Source organism: Harpegnathos saltator, unplaced genomic scaffold (assembly GCF_003227715.2).
Source record: "Harpegnathos saltator strain DR-91 unplaced genomic scaffold, Hsal_v8.6 scaffold128, whole genome shotgun sequence".
NCBI lineage: Eukaryota > Metazoa > Arthropoda > Insecta > Hymenoptera > Formicidae > Harpegnathos > Harpegnathos saltator.
This window is the reverse complement of record NW_020229904.1, coordinates 1,122,032-1,139,213: the sequence shown is the minus strand read 5'-3', so window position 1 is coordinate 1,139,213 and position 17,182 is coordinate 1,122,032. Positions and strand designations below refer to the sequence as shown.

The following is a 17,182-nucleotide window of genomic DNA, read 5'->3' as shown; positions in this document are numbered from 1 at the left end:
TTTTTTCACTGAATTTCTTGGATAAAACTGAAACTTTTTTCCTAATGTTCATCATTTCTACAAAAATCAATATTTTAACATATACGTGTGTACTTCTCCAGCAAATTTAATGTAGATTAACAAAAATTTTCCCTTTTTGTCCTTTTTGAAAGTGTACGGCATTTCTGCTGCAAGCCGCGGGGATGACCCATGAGAAAAATGCGGTTTTACTTGGAGAGCTTCAGTGGTTTAAGATGTGCACGTTAGAGGCCTTCAAACCAATTTTCCATCCATGTTGTTATTTAACTACAAAAAATTCCCAAACATATTCTGTGTTTTCAGGCGTTCATTCAGATGTTACCCCTTAATTAAAGTAGACGGAACGGAGGAGGAGGGAAGAAAAGAGAGAGTCCTCTGTTGCGGAAAAGAATATTCTCTTATTAAAGAAAAATTGGCCCGCTCGGGCTCGCGATTCGCTCTCTCTCTCTCTCTCTCTCTCTCTCTCTCTCTCTCTCTCCTCTCTCTCTCTCTCTCCCCCCCCCCTCTCTCTCTCTCTTTCTCGCAACTTAGAACTCGGCGGAAACTTTTTTCTCGCATCCTCGGAGAAATCCCGGCGGCGGCTTAATCCGCGACGGGACACGTTGATTACGCCGGGCATTTGCATTTAAATATCCTCGCGAGTCGCGACTTTGCGCGCTCGCGGAAACGCGCGACCTGTCAGTCGGCCGGCCGGCCGGCCGATGATAATTAGCGCGCGTTTAGCGGCATTTCGCCCGTCGGCGAAAATCGGCTAACGGATATACTGAGAAACAAACGAGCTCTGTACGAGACGCGATAATTAAGCGGTTTATCTCGATTAATTCCGGATAATTACGTCTGGCAATTAGTCCAATTCCCGCGATTGTCCAACGCAGCCAGCGTGTACGAGCGAGCGGCTCTCCTCGCCTCGGTCGCCGACAATCGCGCGGTACGCGGCGCGTAAACGCCGTGACAGCTGCGCCGCCCTTAGCGGCTCCCGGGCTCGTTCGGACGCTCTCTCGACGACTTTCGCCGACGCCGACGCCGACACCGACGGTCGGTCGGTCCTGAATCGCGAGAATTGTCTCGTAAACCGCACTACTTCGGAGAACGTTTCCCCCAGCACTCGCGCGCGCCGCCGCGCCACGCCGTGTCGGTCAACTCGAGCCGTCATTTACATTTTATCGCGTAATAAGACGACCGACGAGAGAGCGCGAATTACGCCGCCGAATATTCACTCACCGCTGGGGAATGGCGGCTGGGGAAAATTGGCGGTCACGCTCCTCGATCAGCACGGCACTTATCCCGCGGCGGCGGGCGGCGTTTGATCGCGATTTTCGGCTCGAGGAACCGGGCCACCGCGTCGTAGGCAAAAATTACGCGAGCGAACTTGAGCGCGCTGGAGGATGCTCGGATGGGACTCCAGAGGGCGGAAGAATTCACTCGCGGGGGCGGCGCGCCGCGCCGCGCCGGCCAAGCGCCTCGGCCAGGTTCCGCTGGCTGCTCGTCGGCGAATTTGCCGGAATTTGGCAGTAACGCCGGCTGCCCGGCCATTACTGTATTTGTAATTACTCCGAGTTTTCCATCATGTCCCCCCCTCTCTCTCTCTCTCTCTCTCTCTCTCTCTCTCTCTCTCTCAGTCTCTCGCTTCGCCGCGCCGCGCCGCGCCGCGGATATGATATTCCAAAGCGACTCGACCTACTTGCAGTAATTGCGGACCGTCCAGCTTTCTTAACCTGCTTGTACGGCCTCGCCGGCTTCCGCCCCGTCCCGCCGACATTCTCTGCCATTTTTCTTTCACCCCTTTCGCTGTCTCTCTCTCTCTCTCTCTCTCTCTCTCTCTCTCTCTCTCTTTCTCTCTTCTTCCCACTCCCGGCTCCGTCTATTTAACTGTCGAGATGCGGCTCGCGTCGAAAGCATCACAAAGCCGTAGAAGGAGAGAAGGAGGAGGAGGCGGGGGTTGGCGGGAGGGAGGAATGAAAGGGGGTCGTACAAACAATAAGACGGGAAGTTCGACGAAAAATCGCAGCCGCCTGGCGGAAACGCGTCCCGGTGCAGCCATGCGGCATCTCTCCCCCGCTCACGCTCTCTCGCGTCTCTCTCATTCCCTTAAGTCTCTCTCGGCCGAACTTTTTCGTTCTCGCTCTCGCGAGTCCCCGAGACCCGGCTCGCGCGCGAGAGCTTTCGACGGGCCGAGCGTTCGCGTCCCACGGCCTAGCGAATTTATCGGCATCGCGGTCTATTAACTCGTAATGGCATCAAGTCGACCTGCCGATACCTGATACGCCGTAAAATTATTTTCTGTCCGAGCGCGTACCGGGTTACGCGACAGCTTCGCGCGCAAACGCTTTCTTAACCGCCCGCCCGCCCGCCCGCTTAACAGCGACCGGTAATTCGAGCGCACATCCGCCGAGATTAGCGGATTGACAAGCTCGCGGTACGCCGGACGGACCAAGCGACACATGAAGAGAACATGCGAAACGTGCAAACAGCGCAGTTAAAAACATATCAAGGGAGGGCGGGGGAAATAAAACAAAAATACTTTGTCCATGTTTCGCGTATAAATTGATAGTTTCTCTCTCTCTCTCTCTCTCTCTCTCTCTCTCTCTCTCTCTCTCTTTTCGCCCCATATTTTATTTTTGTCCAACAGCAGCGCAGAGGTACACGCTCGTGCGTCATTATCAAAAATAAAAATTGAATAACGGAATTTATTCCGTAAAAATCATCTCTCGCCTATTTGAGTTTTCATATCGCGAGAAAGCGATAAACAGTAAATGAAGAATAACGTTGAAATAATTCCCAAATAATACTATACGAGTCGTGTAAATTGAAATCTCGCGAAAGATATATTTCACGAAAGAGAGAATAGAGAGAGAGAGAGAGAGAGAGAGAGAGAGAGAGAGAGAGAGAGAGAGAGAGAGAGAGAGAGGGAGAGAGGGAGAGAGGGAGAGAGCAAAAATGAGGGAAATACCGCGATCCTCTCAAAACCGTAGTTTATCGGGAAAGTCGCGAGGAAATTAGCGGCTAACGCGAGATCCGAATCGGCCGGTCGGCGATCGGCCGGCAAATGACAAATTCCGCCGCGGTCCGTTTCTTCGGCGTTAGCCGCAGGTGAAATCCATTGCTGATTGGTTGACAGACGAGAGAGCGATTGGTTAGTCGAGATCGCTACTACGATTAATTCAGCCTTGAGCCTGCGCCCGGGGCGCTCGAATTGAAAACAAATCAATCCGGCGGAATGAAACGTGGCGTGAGAGCTTCGGGTATCAGGACGCCCGGGAAAATCCATTGGCGAGTCACGTACAAAGGAAACGGGAATTCCATTTCGCGGAGGAAGCCTCTGACGTCTCCGATGTGCCATTCGGATAATTATTCAGTCACGGCGAACGCTTTGGACGGCTGCGATCGGAGAAAGAGGATAATATTTGATTCCGGGACGAGAGAGAGAGAGAGAGAGAGAGAGAGACAGAGAGACAGAGAGACAGAGAGAGACAGAGAGAGAGAGAGAGAGAGAGAGAGAGAGAGACAGAGAGAGAGAGAGAGAGAGAGAGAGAGAGAGAGACGCGCTCAAGTGCGCGTTCTCGTGTACTGTTTAACAGAAATTCGCTCTCCTGTACGCGATTCACCCAACCCTCCCTTCTTTTCCTTTCGAGCTTCCTCTCGTAATATTTTAATAATTCGCAGCCTTCGCATAATGCGCTCTGCTCGACAAAGCGAAACTTTGCTGCCGCGTATTTTACGCGTGTACAAAGTCACGCGCGAAGGGCGGAACGGGGCGGCTGCGCTCTCGCAGGGACAATACGAGTCGCGAGAGATAACGGTAATTTTCCGCTAATGGGTCTTTCATGGGGAGTTAAATAGGAATATCCGATGAGTGTATGATAATCGCGACTATCGACACGGCTGGTGCGTGTTACAACTGCGGCAAGACAATCGAATACCGACTAATTACATGTATATTCGTGAACGGTCGCAAATTGCGCCTGCCGTCGCCGAATCGATGGTGAAATTATAATTCCCTGTCGTCGTGTTTGCGCCTCTTCGCCTTTTTGTATGTCCGGTTCGCTATTACGAGGACGACGACGACGACGACGACGACGACGACGACGACGACGACGACGACGACGATTGATGAAGTCGCACGCGAGCGGGGACGCTCGCTTGGAATAAAGCGAGCTGGAATAAAATTTCGCGGTCGCGGCTGTGGCAAGAGGAAATCAATGGTCGCTTAATTATTTCGCTACAGTTCAATTTTTCTTCGGGGGTTGCCGCACGGTGCTCTTGTTAAATTTTTAATCGCACCTAGCTGCACGTCGGTTCAGTTAGCGCTTTCATCTCGAGTCCGCGCCAGCCAAAGTGCTTCGCTGAACTTTCGACTGTAAATTTCAGCCTCTCTCTCTCTCTCTCTCTCTCTCGCGGGCATGAAAATTGGAACAATGTCCGCTTCTGTTCTCGCGCGCGTGTTACACACACGGAAATAGAAGTCCCGAATTCTGTGCATACTTTGCGACGCGTCTTGCGGAAGTCCCGCATTCGACACGAGTGCACGACACTCCATTCGATGCTTCGCCTCCGCTCGAGTGGGCAAGCCGTGGCTAACGTGAAAAGAGACAAAATTCAAAAGTGCGTTAATTAATTCCCACTCGCGGTATACTTAATGTACTTTTGCAGCGGAGCTCTTTAAATATCCGTCTCGAGCCTGAGCGAAATCTCGTTCTCTTGCGCGTTCTCTCATTCTGCGTTCTAAAATGAAAACTATAAATCACCCTTCTTCCTTCTCGCCTGTTGAACGGCGGAAGAAAAGTCTCTCGCTATTTATTCCGCCTAGCATGTTATGTTTCTCTTACGCGGGTGAAATTAATTCCGAGACAACATAACTTTCTTACGAGGACGAGGACGAGGCGGAAGCGCGATATTTTTCAACGCAATTCGCCCTTTCGTCCGTTTTCGCTGTACCGTCGCAGCTGAATATTTCCCCGCGATACAACTGTCACGCTTCGTCGAAATGCGAATTATGTATATTTCAGTACGCCTGAGATCCCGTGCGGTACGACTATATATATATATATATATATATATATATATAGTGTGGGATTAAAATAACGCCGACGGAAAAAGGTGTAAATAATTTATCGCTGCGACACATATGAAAATAAATAAACGAAGCTCGACCGAACGGAAAGTAAGCACGAATAACAAAGTATGCTCGCAAAATACACTTCGGTTCTGCCTCGTTAATTAACAAACGGACGACATAATTCGACATGAACTCTCAGGTCTCCCGCACCGACTCGATCGTTAGATCGATAATTTTTATTGCCCGCCACGAATTTCCTGAGAAGTTTCGCCCAACCCTTTTTTCTCCCGTCGAAACAAATGAGCGCGCGAGACTTCATTAATCTCGACGCACATCGGAAGAATAAATTGAGCATTCTCTCGTTCTTCCGATAAACAAGCGAAGAGAGCTCGAGGCGCACGGAAACCTAGGTTAGGTCTCTCTCTCTCTCTCTCTCTCTCTCTCTCTGTTTCTGAGAAAGCTAGCTTGACGATAAAAAAGACGATTGTTCCTTCACACGGAAGACAATAGATGCGCGCAGTTAATTATTCTCGCGCGGATCGGCCCGGGTTCTGATCAAATTTTAATCCCGACTAATCCATTTCGTGCTCCGATGCTCGCGATTGCGCGTGCCAACCCGCTGTTTCGGACGTGCTGCGGTCCCGCGATTGTAATTAGCGTTTTCGTTACTGCACTCGTGTTCCCGGCGATATCGGCGATTTCCCATGAGCGCACACAGAAAACAAATTAGCCGGGCGATCGCGAAAAATCGCGAGCATCGCTGATTGCATAATTAATGCGCGATCGACAGGAATTAAAAAGAAAAAAGCACGGACACATATCATTCCCGTGGCGACGCGCGCCGACTGTAAAGCGCGATCCGTTAAATATACAACATGTCAGTCTATGTCGCGGATTGCGCGAATAAATTAACTCGCGATCTCGTCGCGCCTTTTATTTCCCGCTTTGCATAATGGCGCGCAAAAAATACTCGAGTTTGCCGTGGCGATCGCAATTTGTGGCAATGGCGTGAATTTCAGGCGCGGTACGCAACACGATTCATAGCGGTGATGATGATAATAATAATGATAATAACAACAATGTAAATAATGCTATTAATAATAGCGGTATTAACGAGATGGAGCAGTGCGTTTTATAATTTCCGAACAATGCGACTCCGAAATTCCATGCGGTCATCGGTCACGTGTAATTTCGATTAACGTCCTGCAATCAGATTCGCGGCGCCGTTTTATGGGACTTTCGCCTCGCTATTCCACGGCAATATTATATTGCGCTTTATCGTTGCGCGGTATTATTAATACAAGCGAAAATCAACTCGACCCGGCGCGACGTATTTTTAGCTAAACGATCATTCGGCTCTCGTCACGCTCGAGCATGTAATCACTACGAAATTACTCCGATTCACTACAAACTGCGTCCCAATTTTTTTATTCCCCCCCTCCCCCGCTGTTTTTTCCCCTTTTCCTTTTTTATTTTTTTTTGGAGGGTAGAGACGCGCACAGTGTATTTGCGAGGTATAGTTGCCGCGCGCGCGCGTTGAAAAAGCCGTGAAAATCGCGAAAATCAAAATGAAAAGCGGTCAAAGCATGCCGGCGGAGCTAGCAGAACTGCGACAGAGTAATGGAAATTCCGTTCGCGCAGCGGATACAAATAGAAATAACAAAATAATTTCAATGGGCGGCACTATTTGTTTACGCTTCGGTATTAGCTCGTATCGCATCATTAGCTGGTGGAGGGAAGCTGCGAAATTACACCTTTTGCGTGCGCAACGGTCCGTTTGCATTTTATTTCGCTCTCTCGCCGCGCTTCGATCGTTAGTAAAACTTTCATTGATAAAGCTTAGAGTGCGTCGAAGAGTGCGAGAATTCGGAAAAAGAGCGCGCACCCCCTGGAGAGGAAGCGCACCATCGTGTAAGCGGCGCGATTAAGCAGAAAAGACTCGTTCATTTTTCTCGCTCGGCTGTGGCGTTATTATTTTTCGTTTTATCGCTCCGTAACGTAAGCCAACCTTTATCCTCGTATACGTCGTGCTAAATCTACTTAACGCTCGTCTCTGCCGTCGTCGTCGCCGCCGCCGCTTGTTCCGCCCGGCGAGCGTTCCCCGCGCACCCCCGGCTCAAAGACGTTCGCGAATTGAAAACTATGACGTTTCCGTCGCCGACAGTATTCGCCGTATTCGCGGCCGTATCGCGAGTCGTAATCTTTCAAAGAGGTCATCGTAATAACGTTACTGTGCGAATAAGAGGATCACTGCAACGGCTACGAGAAATTCTTTTCCTCGCGGGATTACCGCTGCTTACGGATACGGATAACACGGACGCGTCCGTAATAACGAGAGAGAGAGAGAGAGAGAGAGAGAGAGAGAGAGAGAGAGGCGCGGCAGAATGCTCGAGAAGAGAAAAGTGGGGCGCCTGCGAGTATCGATCGCGCATCAATTACGATGAAGGCTCGAATTATTCGCATGGCCGTTCGCGAAATTGCGCACGGGCAAGAAATCCGAGCGGCTAATCCGCCGCTGCCGTTCGAGCTCGCGCGCGCGCGCGCGGGGAAGTCCGATTTCGTAATCGAAAAGGCCGGCGCGCGCGCGAGATCAGCAGCTACTTTAAATCGCCCCCGCCGTACGAGTGTAAGGACGGCTAAAAATATTACACGCGGCCCGTCGCCACCCCTTTCTTCCTCTTTCCATCCCCTCCCTCTCTCTCTCTCTCTCTCTCTCTCTCTCTGTTTTTGCCTTGCTCTTGCGGGGACGATTCCAGTAAATACTCGGCGGCGCATAAACCGGGACCGTTAGTCTCAATTTGTAAGCACCGCGGCTAAGTGGCGGCGCAAAGTTACGCCAGGAATTTCGCGAAAACTCCTGGCCGCGGTAGCTGGCGGATTTGTAAAAGCTCGCGCGCGCGCGCAACCAGTTGGCGAAGCGATCGCGCGAAACGCCCCGGCGTAACAAAAGCACTGCGATACCGGTTCGCGCAAAAAGGACCGACATTGTTTCGGGCGCGCCGGAGTTACGCAGAAAGGAGTTTTACGGGCGTTGTGCACGCGCCGGCGGTAACCACCTACGAACGATGAAAAGCGCGTATCCAGCGGATGGAGAGAGAGAGAGAGAGACAGAGAGAGAGAGAGAGAGAGAGAGAGAGAGAGAGACGTAGCTCGGCCCTCGTCGAAAAATTCGCGTTCATTCTGAGCGACGCGTATCGCGAACTCGCGCAGTGCGTTCGTCAGCGCGCCAGCGGAAGCTGCCATCGGCTTGACGTCCGACGAGACAACGGAATACCGGTTATTGGCCGGCCTCGTTACCTCGCAGATTTTGACGGGAGATTCGAGAAATTCCGGCGATCGGTCGCTCGCCGAGCACGTGTCGATTCCCACTTTATATTCGCGCGACCGATGTACCAGCAAGGTTCAAATACGCTCGGCTATTTTCTGCGACGGGAGGAGACTTATTGCAAACATTTCTCGCGTAAGCGCCGTTCGTCTCAGTCGTCGATTGCCGATTGCGATCGAGGAGCGATCGTCGACCGTCGTGTTCGAGTAGCTGTGTGACATCTTGACGGTTCGACGTTTTCATTTGCATCCACAAGCGTGAGAGCGTTAAGCCGACCGCTTTGTGTTGGAAAATCTTAAGCTGCCGACTGAGGTTGAATCGTGTTGCTTTATTACGCGTGAATGGATAAACTCTCTCTCTCTCTCTCTCTCTCTTTCCTTGCTGTCGCGAGCGAGGAAAAGCCCAAATTTCCCAGCTACTTTGAACGACGACACGTCGTCTCGATGTCTCGACGGCGCGGCGACGCGCGGCCATTTACAAAAGGAATGCGTTTCTGCTTGTCAAATGGCTGGTCAAGTACACTTAAAGCCCGATGCAATGGATGGGAAAGTTGTCCGCAATTTTCTGCCTCTGTGTCTCGGAATGCACTCGTCTGGTGTGATCACGGACACTCGTTCCGCCCACAATCGTACCTCGTCGTGCAACAACGTCCGCAGGAGTGCGGAGGTGAACGCTCGCCGACGCTGTAATCACCACACGTGACCGACACGCTCTTAAGGTCTCGTAATTGAACGAATTTAACAATTCGTTGCACTTGCCCCCGATTCTTTTAATCACAAGCCGAGCGAGCGAGAGCGGATACCGACGCGTAAGCGAGCGCATAAAATCCCGAATAATCCCGTCGTAAAGGAGGGAACGCCTTGTAAAGGGAAGGTATCGAGGGGGGGGGGAGAGGGGTTCTCGTTTTTCTACGTATACACGACGGAGTCGCTTACATCGTCGTCGTCGACGGTCCTCGCCTGATTTTGCGTCCCTTTGTCTCGCCCACTACGGCCGACTTTTTCTGGTTTCTTTGGCGTTTCTTTTTCTCTCTCTCTCTCTCTCTCTCTCTCTCTCTTTTTATTCTCGCAACGCCATCCGGCGATGTACACGCGACACGAGAGCGACTCATATTTAATTCATGATGGGCCGTTATTCATAACATTTCCCGACTTAATTCGCCCTCCCTTCGGCCGAAAAGTACAAGTTTAGGGCGTGGCGGGACAATTTCGCCCGTTCCAACTTCGGCGCGGGCCAAGACCCATTAAATCATCGCGCTTCTCTCGGCTTCACGCGCGCCGCCGAGTGTTTCTTTCGTTGCCGAGCGATCTTCGACACGGATCTCTTGCGCCCCAAATGACTCGTTTCATCGACGTGTGTGTTTGAAACCGGCTCGGAGGACCCGAAAAAGAGAAAAGAGACGCGACATGTTCGGAAAATATAACTTCATTTCCCAGAGCGCGGCAATTATTCCGTCGTATCGCTGGCCGAAAAAAAAAAGAAAGAAAAACACTCGGGCACTTGAGCGATTCGATATTCGAAAAAAAGAAAAAAAATAATCGAGTATTTTTCGATAACCGAACGTTTCTGAAACAATTTCACGCGATCCCGCGAAAGTGCATTTGAAATATAAACACAGGCGTGCGCGGCGCGGCGCGGCGATTGACACGCGTTAGCGAGCGAGACGAGTCTGTGTGTGTGTGTGTGTGTGTGTGTGTGTAAGTATAAATATATTTCCAGAAGAAATGACTTTCGGAAGGACGAGATACCTACGTGGAAATAATCAGTCGATAGACGAGCGTTTCCGGGCGCACCCGGAGATCTTCACCGCGCGAGCGGGAAAAGCGCGCGCTGACGTCCTGCGCGAAGTGGAATGTTAAACAGAAGCGAGAGGGTACGGCACAGGCATTCGCTCGAACAGGGAATATCTCGATACGCGTTTGTCAGAACGTTTGCGGAAAAATGAGCGAATATTTGCGCGCGGCGCAGAATGAAACTCGTGCAACGAGCGCGCGCGGCACTTGATATCCGCGTTGCCAGTCACGCTTCGCCGCGGCGCGGCGTACGAATCTTATAGCGTCTTGCTCGATCGATCAGCGAGAGAAGCGTTGAGCAAAAAAAAGGAAAGAGCGAGAGAGAAGGAGGGAAGGGGGGGGACGTATAATTCCGTTGACACCGTGTGACACGTCTGTCGCGTCGCTCGCTGAAATCCGCCGCTGTCGGGGCCGTTCGCGGATAAGGCCTGGTCTACGATACGTGTTGTAAGCTGTAAGCCGTAAGAACTGATCAATTATAGCCGATTATTTTTCTAATAATCGACTGTGATTCGCCGTAATTCTTACGGCTTACAACTTACGACACGTATCGTAGACCAGGCCTAAGTCGACGCGTTTCACCGCGCGGAAACGCGAAATTCTCTTTACTTCCTCGCGCTCTCCGGCCGCGCGAGTCATCCTCCCAGACGGCAGGATTTTTTTTTTTTACTCTCTCTTGAACGGACGCGGATGTTCATACGCTGTTCATACGCGGACGACCCGACGGAGCCGCCGCCGCAGCGTAACCCAATTTCGCCGGCACGAATGACCGCAACGCGACAAACACGACGGGAAAATATTATTTGCGCTTCTCGCAGCATCCGTTCGTCCATCCGTCGTCAGCCGGCCGGCCGGCCGGGTCGAACGGACAAATATTCTACGGAGTTGAAATCAAGGATAATCGTGCGCGCGGGCGAAAAACAAGGGGAGAACTCTCTTCATTTCTGCTGGAAATCCCGCTACCCCCAATGAAGAGCTGTTCCGCTTTTCAGGATTTCTCGCGTCATTTTCATGCCGCGCGCGCGCGCGGTCCATACAAGTGATTACCATTCGCGTGGGAGGAAGCGAGAGGGAGAAGGAAGAAGAGAAAGAGAGAAGAGAAGGCGGCGGAAAAAGCAGACGGGAAAAGTCGTATCTTGGCGAAGATGAGGCGCGCGCGCGCGCGCGCGTTCTTTTCCGCGCGCTTTTTCTGCCACCGGTGTGCGGTTCATCCGCTTAAATAATGGCCGTTCCGCGATTCCCGGGCTGAAGAGGGTAAATTTTGTCACCGGTCGCTACGTTTGTCCCTATAATTGAGCGTGCGAGAGCAGGCCGTCCTCGCTTCTCCGCTCGCGCTCGCGCTCGCGCTCCGAGCTTTTCCCGTTGGAAAACCGCGACCCGCAAATCAACATTTGACCGCGACTGAAACTTTTAAGCTCGCGCGAACCGCCGGCCGATCAAAGCTGCCTAATATTTCACGGCACCCCACACGTTCGATGGCGCCACCTCGCCACCAGGAGACCTCGCCCCAACTATTTTCACACGGCTCCTCTTTTTCTCTCTCTCTCTCTCTCTCTCTCCCTCTCCCTCTCTCTCTCTCTCTCTCTCTCTCTCTCTCTCACTTTTCCCATTTTCTTCCTCTGCCCCCCGCTGGGGCGGTAGAAAGATCGAGAACTTATGAAAAGAGCATGTAGGTACGAGGCCGCGAACGAGAAAAGGGCGCGGGGCGGCCGCGGAAATCTGGCTCTCGCCATTCGAAACACGTTCGCAACCGGGCGAATAACGTCGCGTCGTCAGACGACTCGCTCAAGACGGAGAGAGAGAGAGAGAGAGAGAGAGAGAGAGAGAGAGAGAGAGAGAGAGAGAGAGAGAGAGAGAGAGAGAGAGAGAGAGAGAGAGAGAGAGAGAGAGAGAGAGAGAGAGAGAGAGAGAGAGAGAGAGCGAGAGAGAGCGAGGGGGGGAGACAAGAGCAGAGAGGAGGAAGCGTCTCGCGTTTAACGGCGGCGACAGTGGGACGTCGGGACTGCAGACGGCAAACGGCCGGGTTCGAAAGTAGAGCGAAAGGTACACAGGGCGCGCGTAACGAAGTTTTCAAAGACAACATCGGGTCTGATATCTAACGAGTTCATTCCACTCGGCTGCCGCGACAAAAACTGCAAACGGCGGATCCCTATCCGCCTGCATCTCGTCCGTATCTCGCTCCCTCGCTAGCTGGCTCGCTAGCTTTCCCAACCCTCCCCGGCCGCGCTGCCATCAACCCCTCCGCAATCTCCTCGGTTCGGGCTCTCCCTCTTTCTCTTTCTCATCGTATTCCGCCGTAACATTCCGGGTAACACAAAAGGAGCTTTCCGCAGGCGCGCACTCGTATTCGTTCGCTCGTTCGAGCCGCGCCGCGGCACGTTAAAGCGCGGCGCCGTTTATTAAGATACGATCCGAATTCCCGCATGTAATTATTAGCCGATTGCGCGCGCGCGCGCGCGCGCGCGCACCGATCGACCTGTGTTTCCACTCCGATTTGAATTTACGCAAAGCAGCGCATTTCCGCGTCGGCGTTCGCCCGACAAAGGGGCAGCGCCGGGCGCTCGGGAGGGCGGAGGGTTCGGCGGGGCGGGCGGGCGGGCGCGCGCGCGCGCGCTTTAACGAGTAGGGGTGTTCTTTTCGCCGAACGTTACCTCCGCTTCCGGCGACTGCACTATCAAAGACGTCCTCGGCGGCTTCTCCGGCGGTATCTTCTTCAGCGTGCCGGTGAAAGAGCCGGCGGGTAGGCCGGCACTCGTCGCTGGAGCACCCTCGTGGCCCTCGATCTGGCACTGGAGTCGGTGGAACTGGGAAAACGAAGTGCGCGACGTGTCGGCGCGATCGAATTGCGGCAGGCACGGTAATGGCATCTGCGACATGTTCGGTATCTGAGTGGAATTCGGGTCGGCAGCAGCGTCGTGCTGTGCGCGGCCGGTCAGCTTCTCGCACATGGACGATTGGCAGGCCTGAAGGGCGGCATTTTGCGGGTACGAAGTAGTGAGGAGCGTCTGATGGAGGCCGTGCACCGGCTGATGGTTGTGCGCCGCGCAGCTCTTCTCCGACGATTGTTCCTGGTGGTTGGGTAGGGGGCTCGCTTGGAGCTGATGAGCGTCGGCCGCCGCCGCCGCGATGGGCAGCTGCGCAAAGTCGCCCGGCATCTTGCTGTGGCTCTTGTCGTTCAGCTGATTCTGGTTCTGCAGGTTCTGCAGGCGAGCCTGCAGGTCGCCCTGCTGGTGCTGAAACTGCGCCACCTTGTCCAATATCTGGTTCTGATTCTGGAGGCATTGTAGCTTGGCTTGGAGGTCGCTCTGCTGGCGCTCGAACTGGCTCAGCTTCTCGGATATTAAATCGAGACTCTGTTGGTTCTGTAGCTGTTGGTTCTGTAGCTGTTGGTGTTGCTGCTGCTGCTGCTGCTGCTGCTGCTGCTGCTGCGGCTGTTGCTGTTGCTGCGTCTGAAGCGAGTCAGTCTTCTCGCCTTCCAGCGGGTTCTGCAGGTTTTCTGTCTGACTCTTGCTGTGAGTGAGTAAGTTGGACGAGATGTTGTGGCTCTTGCGGTGGCTGTGTATTATATGATCGACCTGCTCGATTGGCTTGCTGGTGTTCGTCATATTCTCAGCGAAATCCGTCACCACGGTCAGCACGGTCTTCGTGTCCAGCTTAGCTTCGCTGAGAGCCGGGTACTGATGGCAGAGATTCGGGCTGGCTCTCTGCGACGAAACGGTGCTGGCCACCGATCCCAGGTTGACGACGGAACCTGTGATAGGTTGCTCCTCGAAATCTTTCCTCGTGAGTTCCATGTGCTTGGTGAGATCGGCGCTGACGTGTCTGAGGTGTCGCCGTTGCTCCATTATGGTGCTCTGACTGATGTTAGGAATCGGTTGGAAGGCCGACTGGGACATTCTCGAGTCCTTGCGCTCGTCCGGCTGATGAATCGACCTCATGTCTCTCCTCTCCTCCGAGGGGTTACGCGAGCGAGGGCTGGTAGTGAATATCTGACCTTGCATCATGCTCCTCTCGTGCTCTTGTCGTTGTCGTTGCTCCGCCCATATCGCCAGCTCCTGTCTGGTCTTCTCAAAATTTTGGCTCATGAAAGACGGGCTCTTCTGGCCGGCGCGATCGCTCGAGGCCTCGCGTATCGGCACGAACGGCATAGGTGATCTCCTCACGTCCTCTATTCTCTTGCCCTCGAGACTCATGGGCGACCTTCGGTGCTCCTCGAAGTAGTCCGACCTCCTATTCTCCGGTGGGATCGCGTTCCTCTGATTCGGACTCACGTTGCCCCACTCGGGCTTCCTCTCCGTCCCTATGCTCTTACGGTTCTCTTGTCTCGCGTCAAAGGCCATAGGTGACACCCGCAGTCCCGCTTCCAGTCTCCTTTGTTCGGCGGGGAACACTTGATTGGTCTCGATTCTCTTAGCGTCCACCACCGTGGTGGTTTTGCGGCCCGATAGGATCTCCTGATTATTGTCGCCAGGGAACGTGAAAGTTATCGTGTCGTTGCGCCTTTGGAAGCTGGTGGTCACGTCCACCGATATGGACTTTCTGTGCTCCGATCTCGAGACGTACAGGCCGCACTCGGTGGCGATCGTGTCGGCCAGCTTCTCCCTGCCTGCTTGGTCGCCGTTCGCGTCCACGTAGAGTCCGTCCTGCCTCGTCCTGGGGTTCTGATTGATCGTGTTCAAGTATCTTCGATCCTGTGGGCCGTCCGGTCCCATGGGCGCGCCCGTCATCAGGATCGCGCCGTCGTTGCGATGAATCGGCTCCTGCTGCGGGCTCGCGCTCGGCTCGTACTTGGCCTTCTGCAAGGCCGGCACGTCGACGCTCGCGGACTTTCTGTGACCCGGGTCATGGGTGATCTTGGAATTGCCGCGAGGCGGCACCATCGGCTTCGGGCCGCGGCACGGCCGCTCTGTCGTCTGGATCGCGATCCCGTGCGCCACGTTCTGCGCGATCGGCTGGATGATCGGCTGCGTCTGGTACTGGCCGATCTCCTGCGAGAACCTCTGCGGGTTCGGCGACTGTTGGCCGTATTGTTGGGCGGGATAGATGCCAGCCGCGTGCGGGTTGTACGGCACCGGGTTCATCACCGTCTGCGGGTACTGGCTGTAAGGGTACTGCGGCTGCGTGCCGAACTGAGCGTAACCGGGCGGTTGCGGCACCACCACGCCCGAGAAGTAAGGCGGTTGTGGGCTCGCGGACTGCGACGGTATCTGCGAGCTGTGCTGGACTGTCACGTATTGACCTTGGCCGCTGAACATCGGGTTAGTCGCGCCGCTTTGGCCGTAGAGGCTCGGGTCGCGGTAGTTCACGTCTCTCGTCACGTAACCGGCTCTGTCGGAGTACTGCGACTGCGGGTAGATCTGCGCAGACCGAACGTCGAACTGGCCGCGTATCTGCGGGTATTGACTCTGATCGTAGTCGGGCGCGAACTGCGGCTGCGTTTGAACCGGCACCGTCTGAGTGCTCGTCTGCGACACGTGCTGAGCCCTGTCGACGTTGCCTTTGTCCGGGCCGTACGGCGGGGGTGGCAACTGACCTATCGTGGGGTGCTTGTCCTCCGGCAGTCCCACGGATTGCCTTCTCCCCGACGGGTATTGAACTAGCGGGTGGGCAGGTTGCTGTTGCGGCGGTTGTGGTGGTGCCGGTTGTTGTTGCTGCTGCTGCTGCTGCTGCTGCTGCTGCTGTTGCGGAAACTGCTGGGACTGCTGGTCCTGAATCTGTCCCACGTGCGGAGCATGTTGCGTTCGTTCTTGGGTGAATCGCTCGTAGTCCATCGTTCGGTTCTCAAAGCCGTTGGAGAGGTCTTGCTTGGCGGCGTCGGCGAGCGGCTCAGCGCGGCCGTTTTGGCAAGTCGTTTGTTGACTGTCCGTCGTTTGTCCAGCTTGACTTTGCCCTTGAGCGTCGCTCAGTCCACCTGGTCCGGACTGCGACATGTTGGTGGCCCCCACCGACGGTCGTCCGCCGATGTAGCCGAGGATTCGCCCTAATCCGCACACCGTGACGATTTAGTGGGAGACGCTGCCGAGAACTTCAGACGCTAGCTCGAACGCAAACGCCGCCGGTTGCGTTTCTACGCCTTCGCGTTTCTGCTCGCGTCAGGTCAGCTCGAAGCATGTAAACGTCGATCGTCGCGACGTCTCCGTCGTTCAGTTCCCTTCTCTTCGCTGGCCACTTTTTGATTGTTGGCTCGGTCGGGATGTGTGTCAGGATATATATATCTCTCTCTCTCTCTCTCTCTCTCTCTTCCTCTATCTATCTATATGTTTCTCTCTGCCGACGAGTTTCTCTTGGAGGTTATATTTCCGCCGGTCTCTGCATGTACATGACAATCGTTGGCTGCGACGGTGACTCGCGCGGTTTGTCCGCCGCGTTGTTTGACGAACGCTGTATAATGGGGGAAATAAAAGTCGGCGATCCTCACGTCCTTCTCGTCGCGGTCGATTCGCCCGCTGATATCTTCCGCGACGAAACGAGATTACGACGGCGAAGTGTTTCTCTTTCTTGTTTCTCTACGCTCTTCCGTAAACACTCGTCTCTCGCCGAACGATGTCGTTACATAGACGAGAGTTATCCTCTTTCTCTCTCTCTCTCTCTCTCTCTCTCTCTCTCTCTCTCTCTCTCTCTCTCTCTCTCCCCCTCTCTCCCTCTCTCTGTCTGTCTCCTCTTCAGTCTCACGTTGTTTGTTTGTTAGAAGGGATTTTTCACGACGGCCGTCCGAAAAAGCTCATTCTTGCGGTAACAGCGTTTCCTCATTCTTTCCTCGATTTCAGTCACCGCATGTGCGCGTGTGTGTGTGTGACACGCTTCTCTGTATATTTTATACGTGTATGTGTGCGAGTGAATGAGTGTTGTATCTTTCTAATATTACTACAAACGTAGACTTTTGATTACTCTCGATATTGATTGGGGACACGCGCTGACCCAGTGTAAATTCTTCCAAACGTTATATCTTACGATAATAATCTGACTTTGATTCTCCACTCTCGCTCCTCT

At 53.7% G+C, this 17,182-nt stretch overlaps 1 protein-coding gene across 1 annotated transcript in view; it reads right to left on the bottom strand.

The window, feature by feature from the left end:
• LOC105185450 (chromatin modification-related protein eaf-1) overlaps positions 1 to 16,802 on the bottom strand; it is a 482,264-nt gene extending 465,462 nt beyond the window's left edge. Inside the window, exon 1 of the mRNA XM_025307813.1 lies at positions 12,844 to 16,802. Within this exon, the coding sequence (XP_025163598.1) occupies positions 12,844 to 16,122 (3,279 nt within the window). The 5' untranslated portion in view covers positions 16,123 to 16,802. The remainder of the gene's footprint in view (positions 1 to 12,843) is intronic.
• Positions 16,803 to 17,182: the final 380 nt, after the last annotated feature.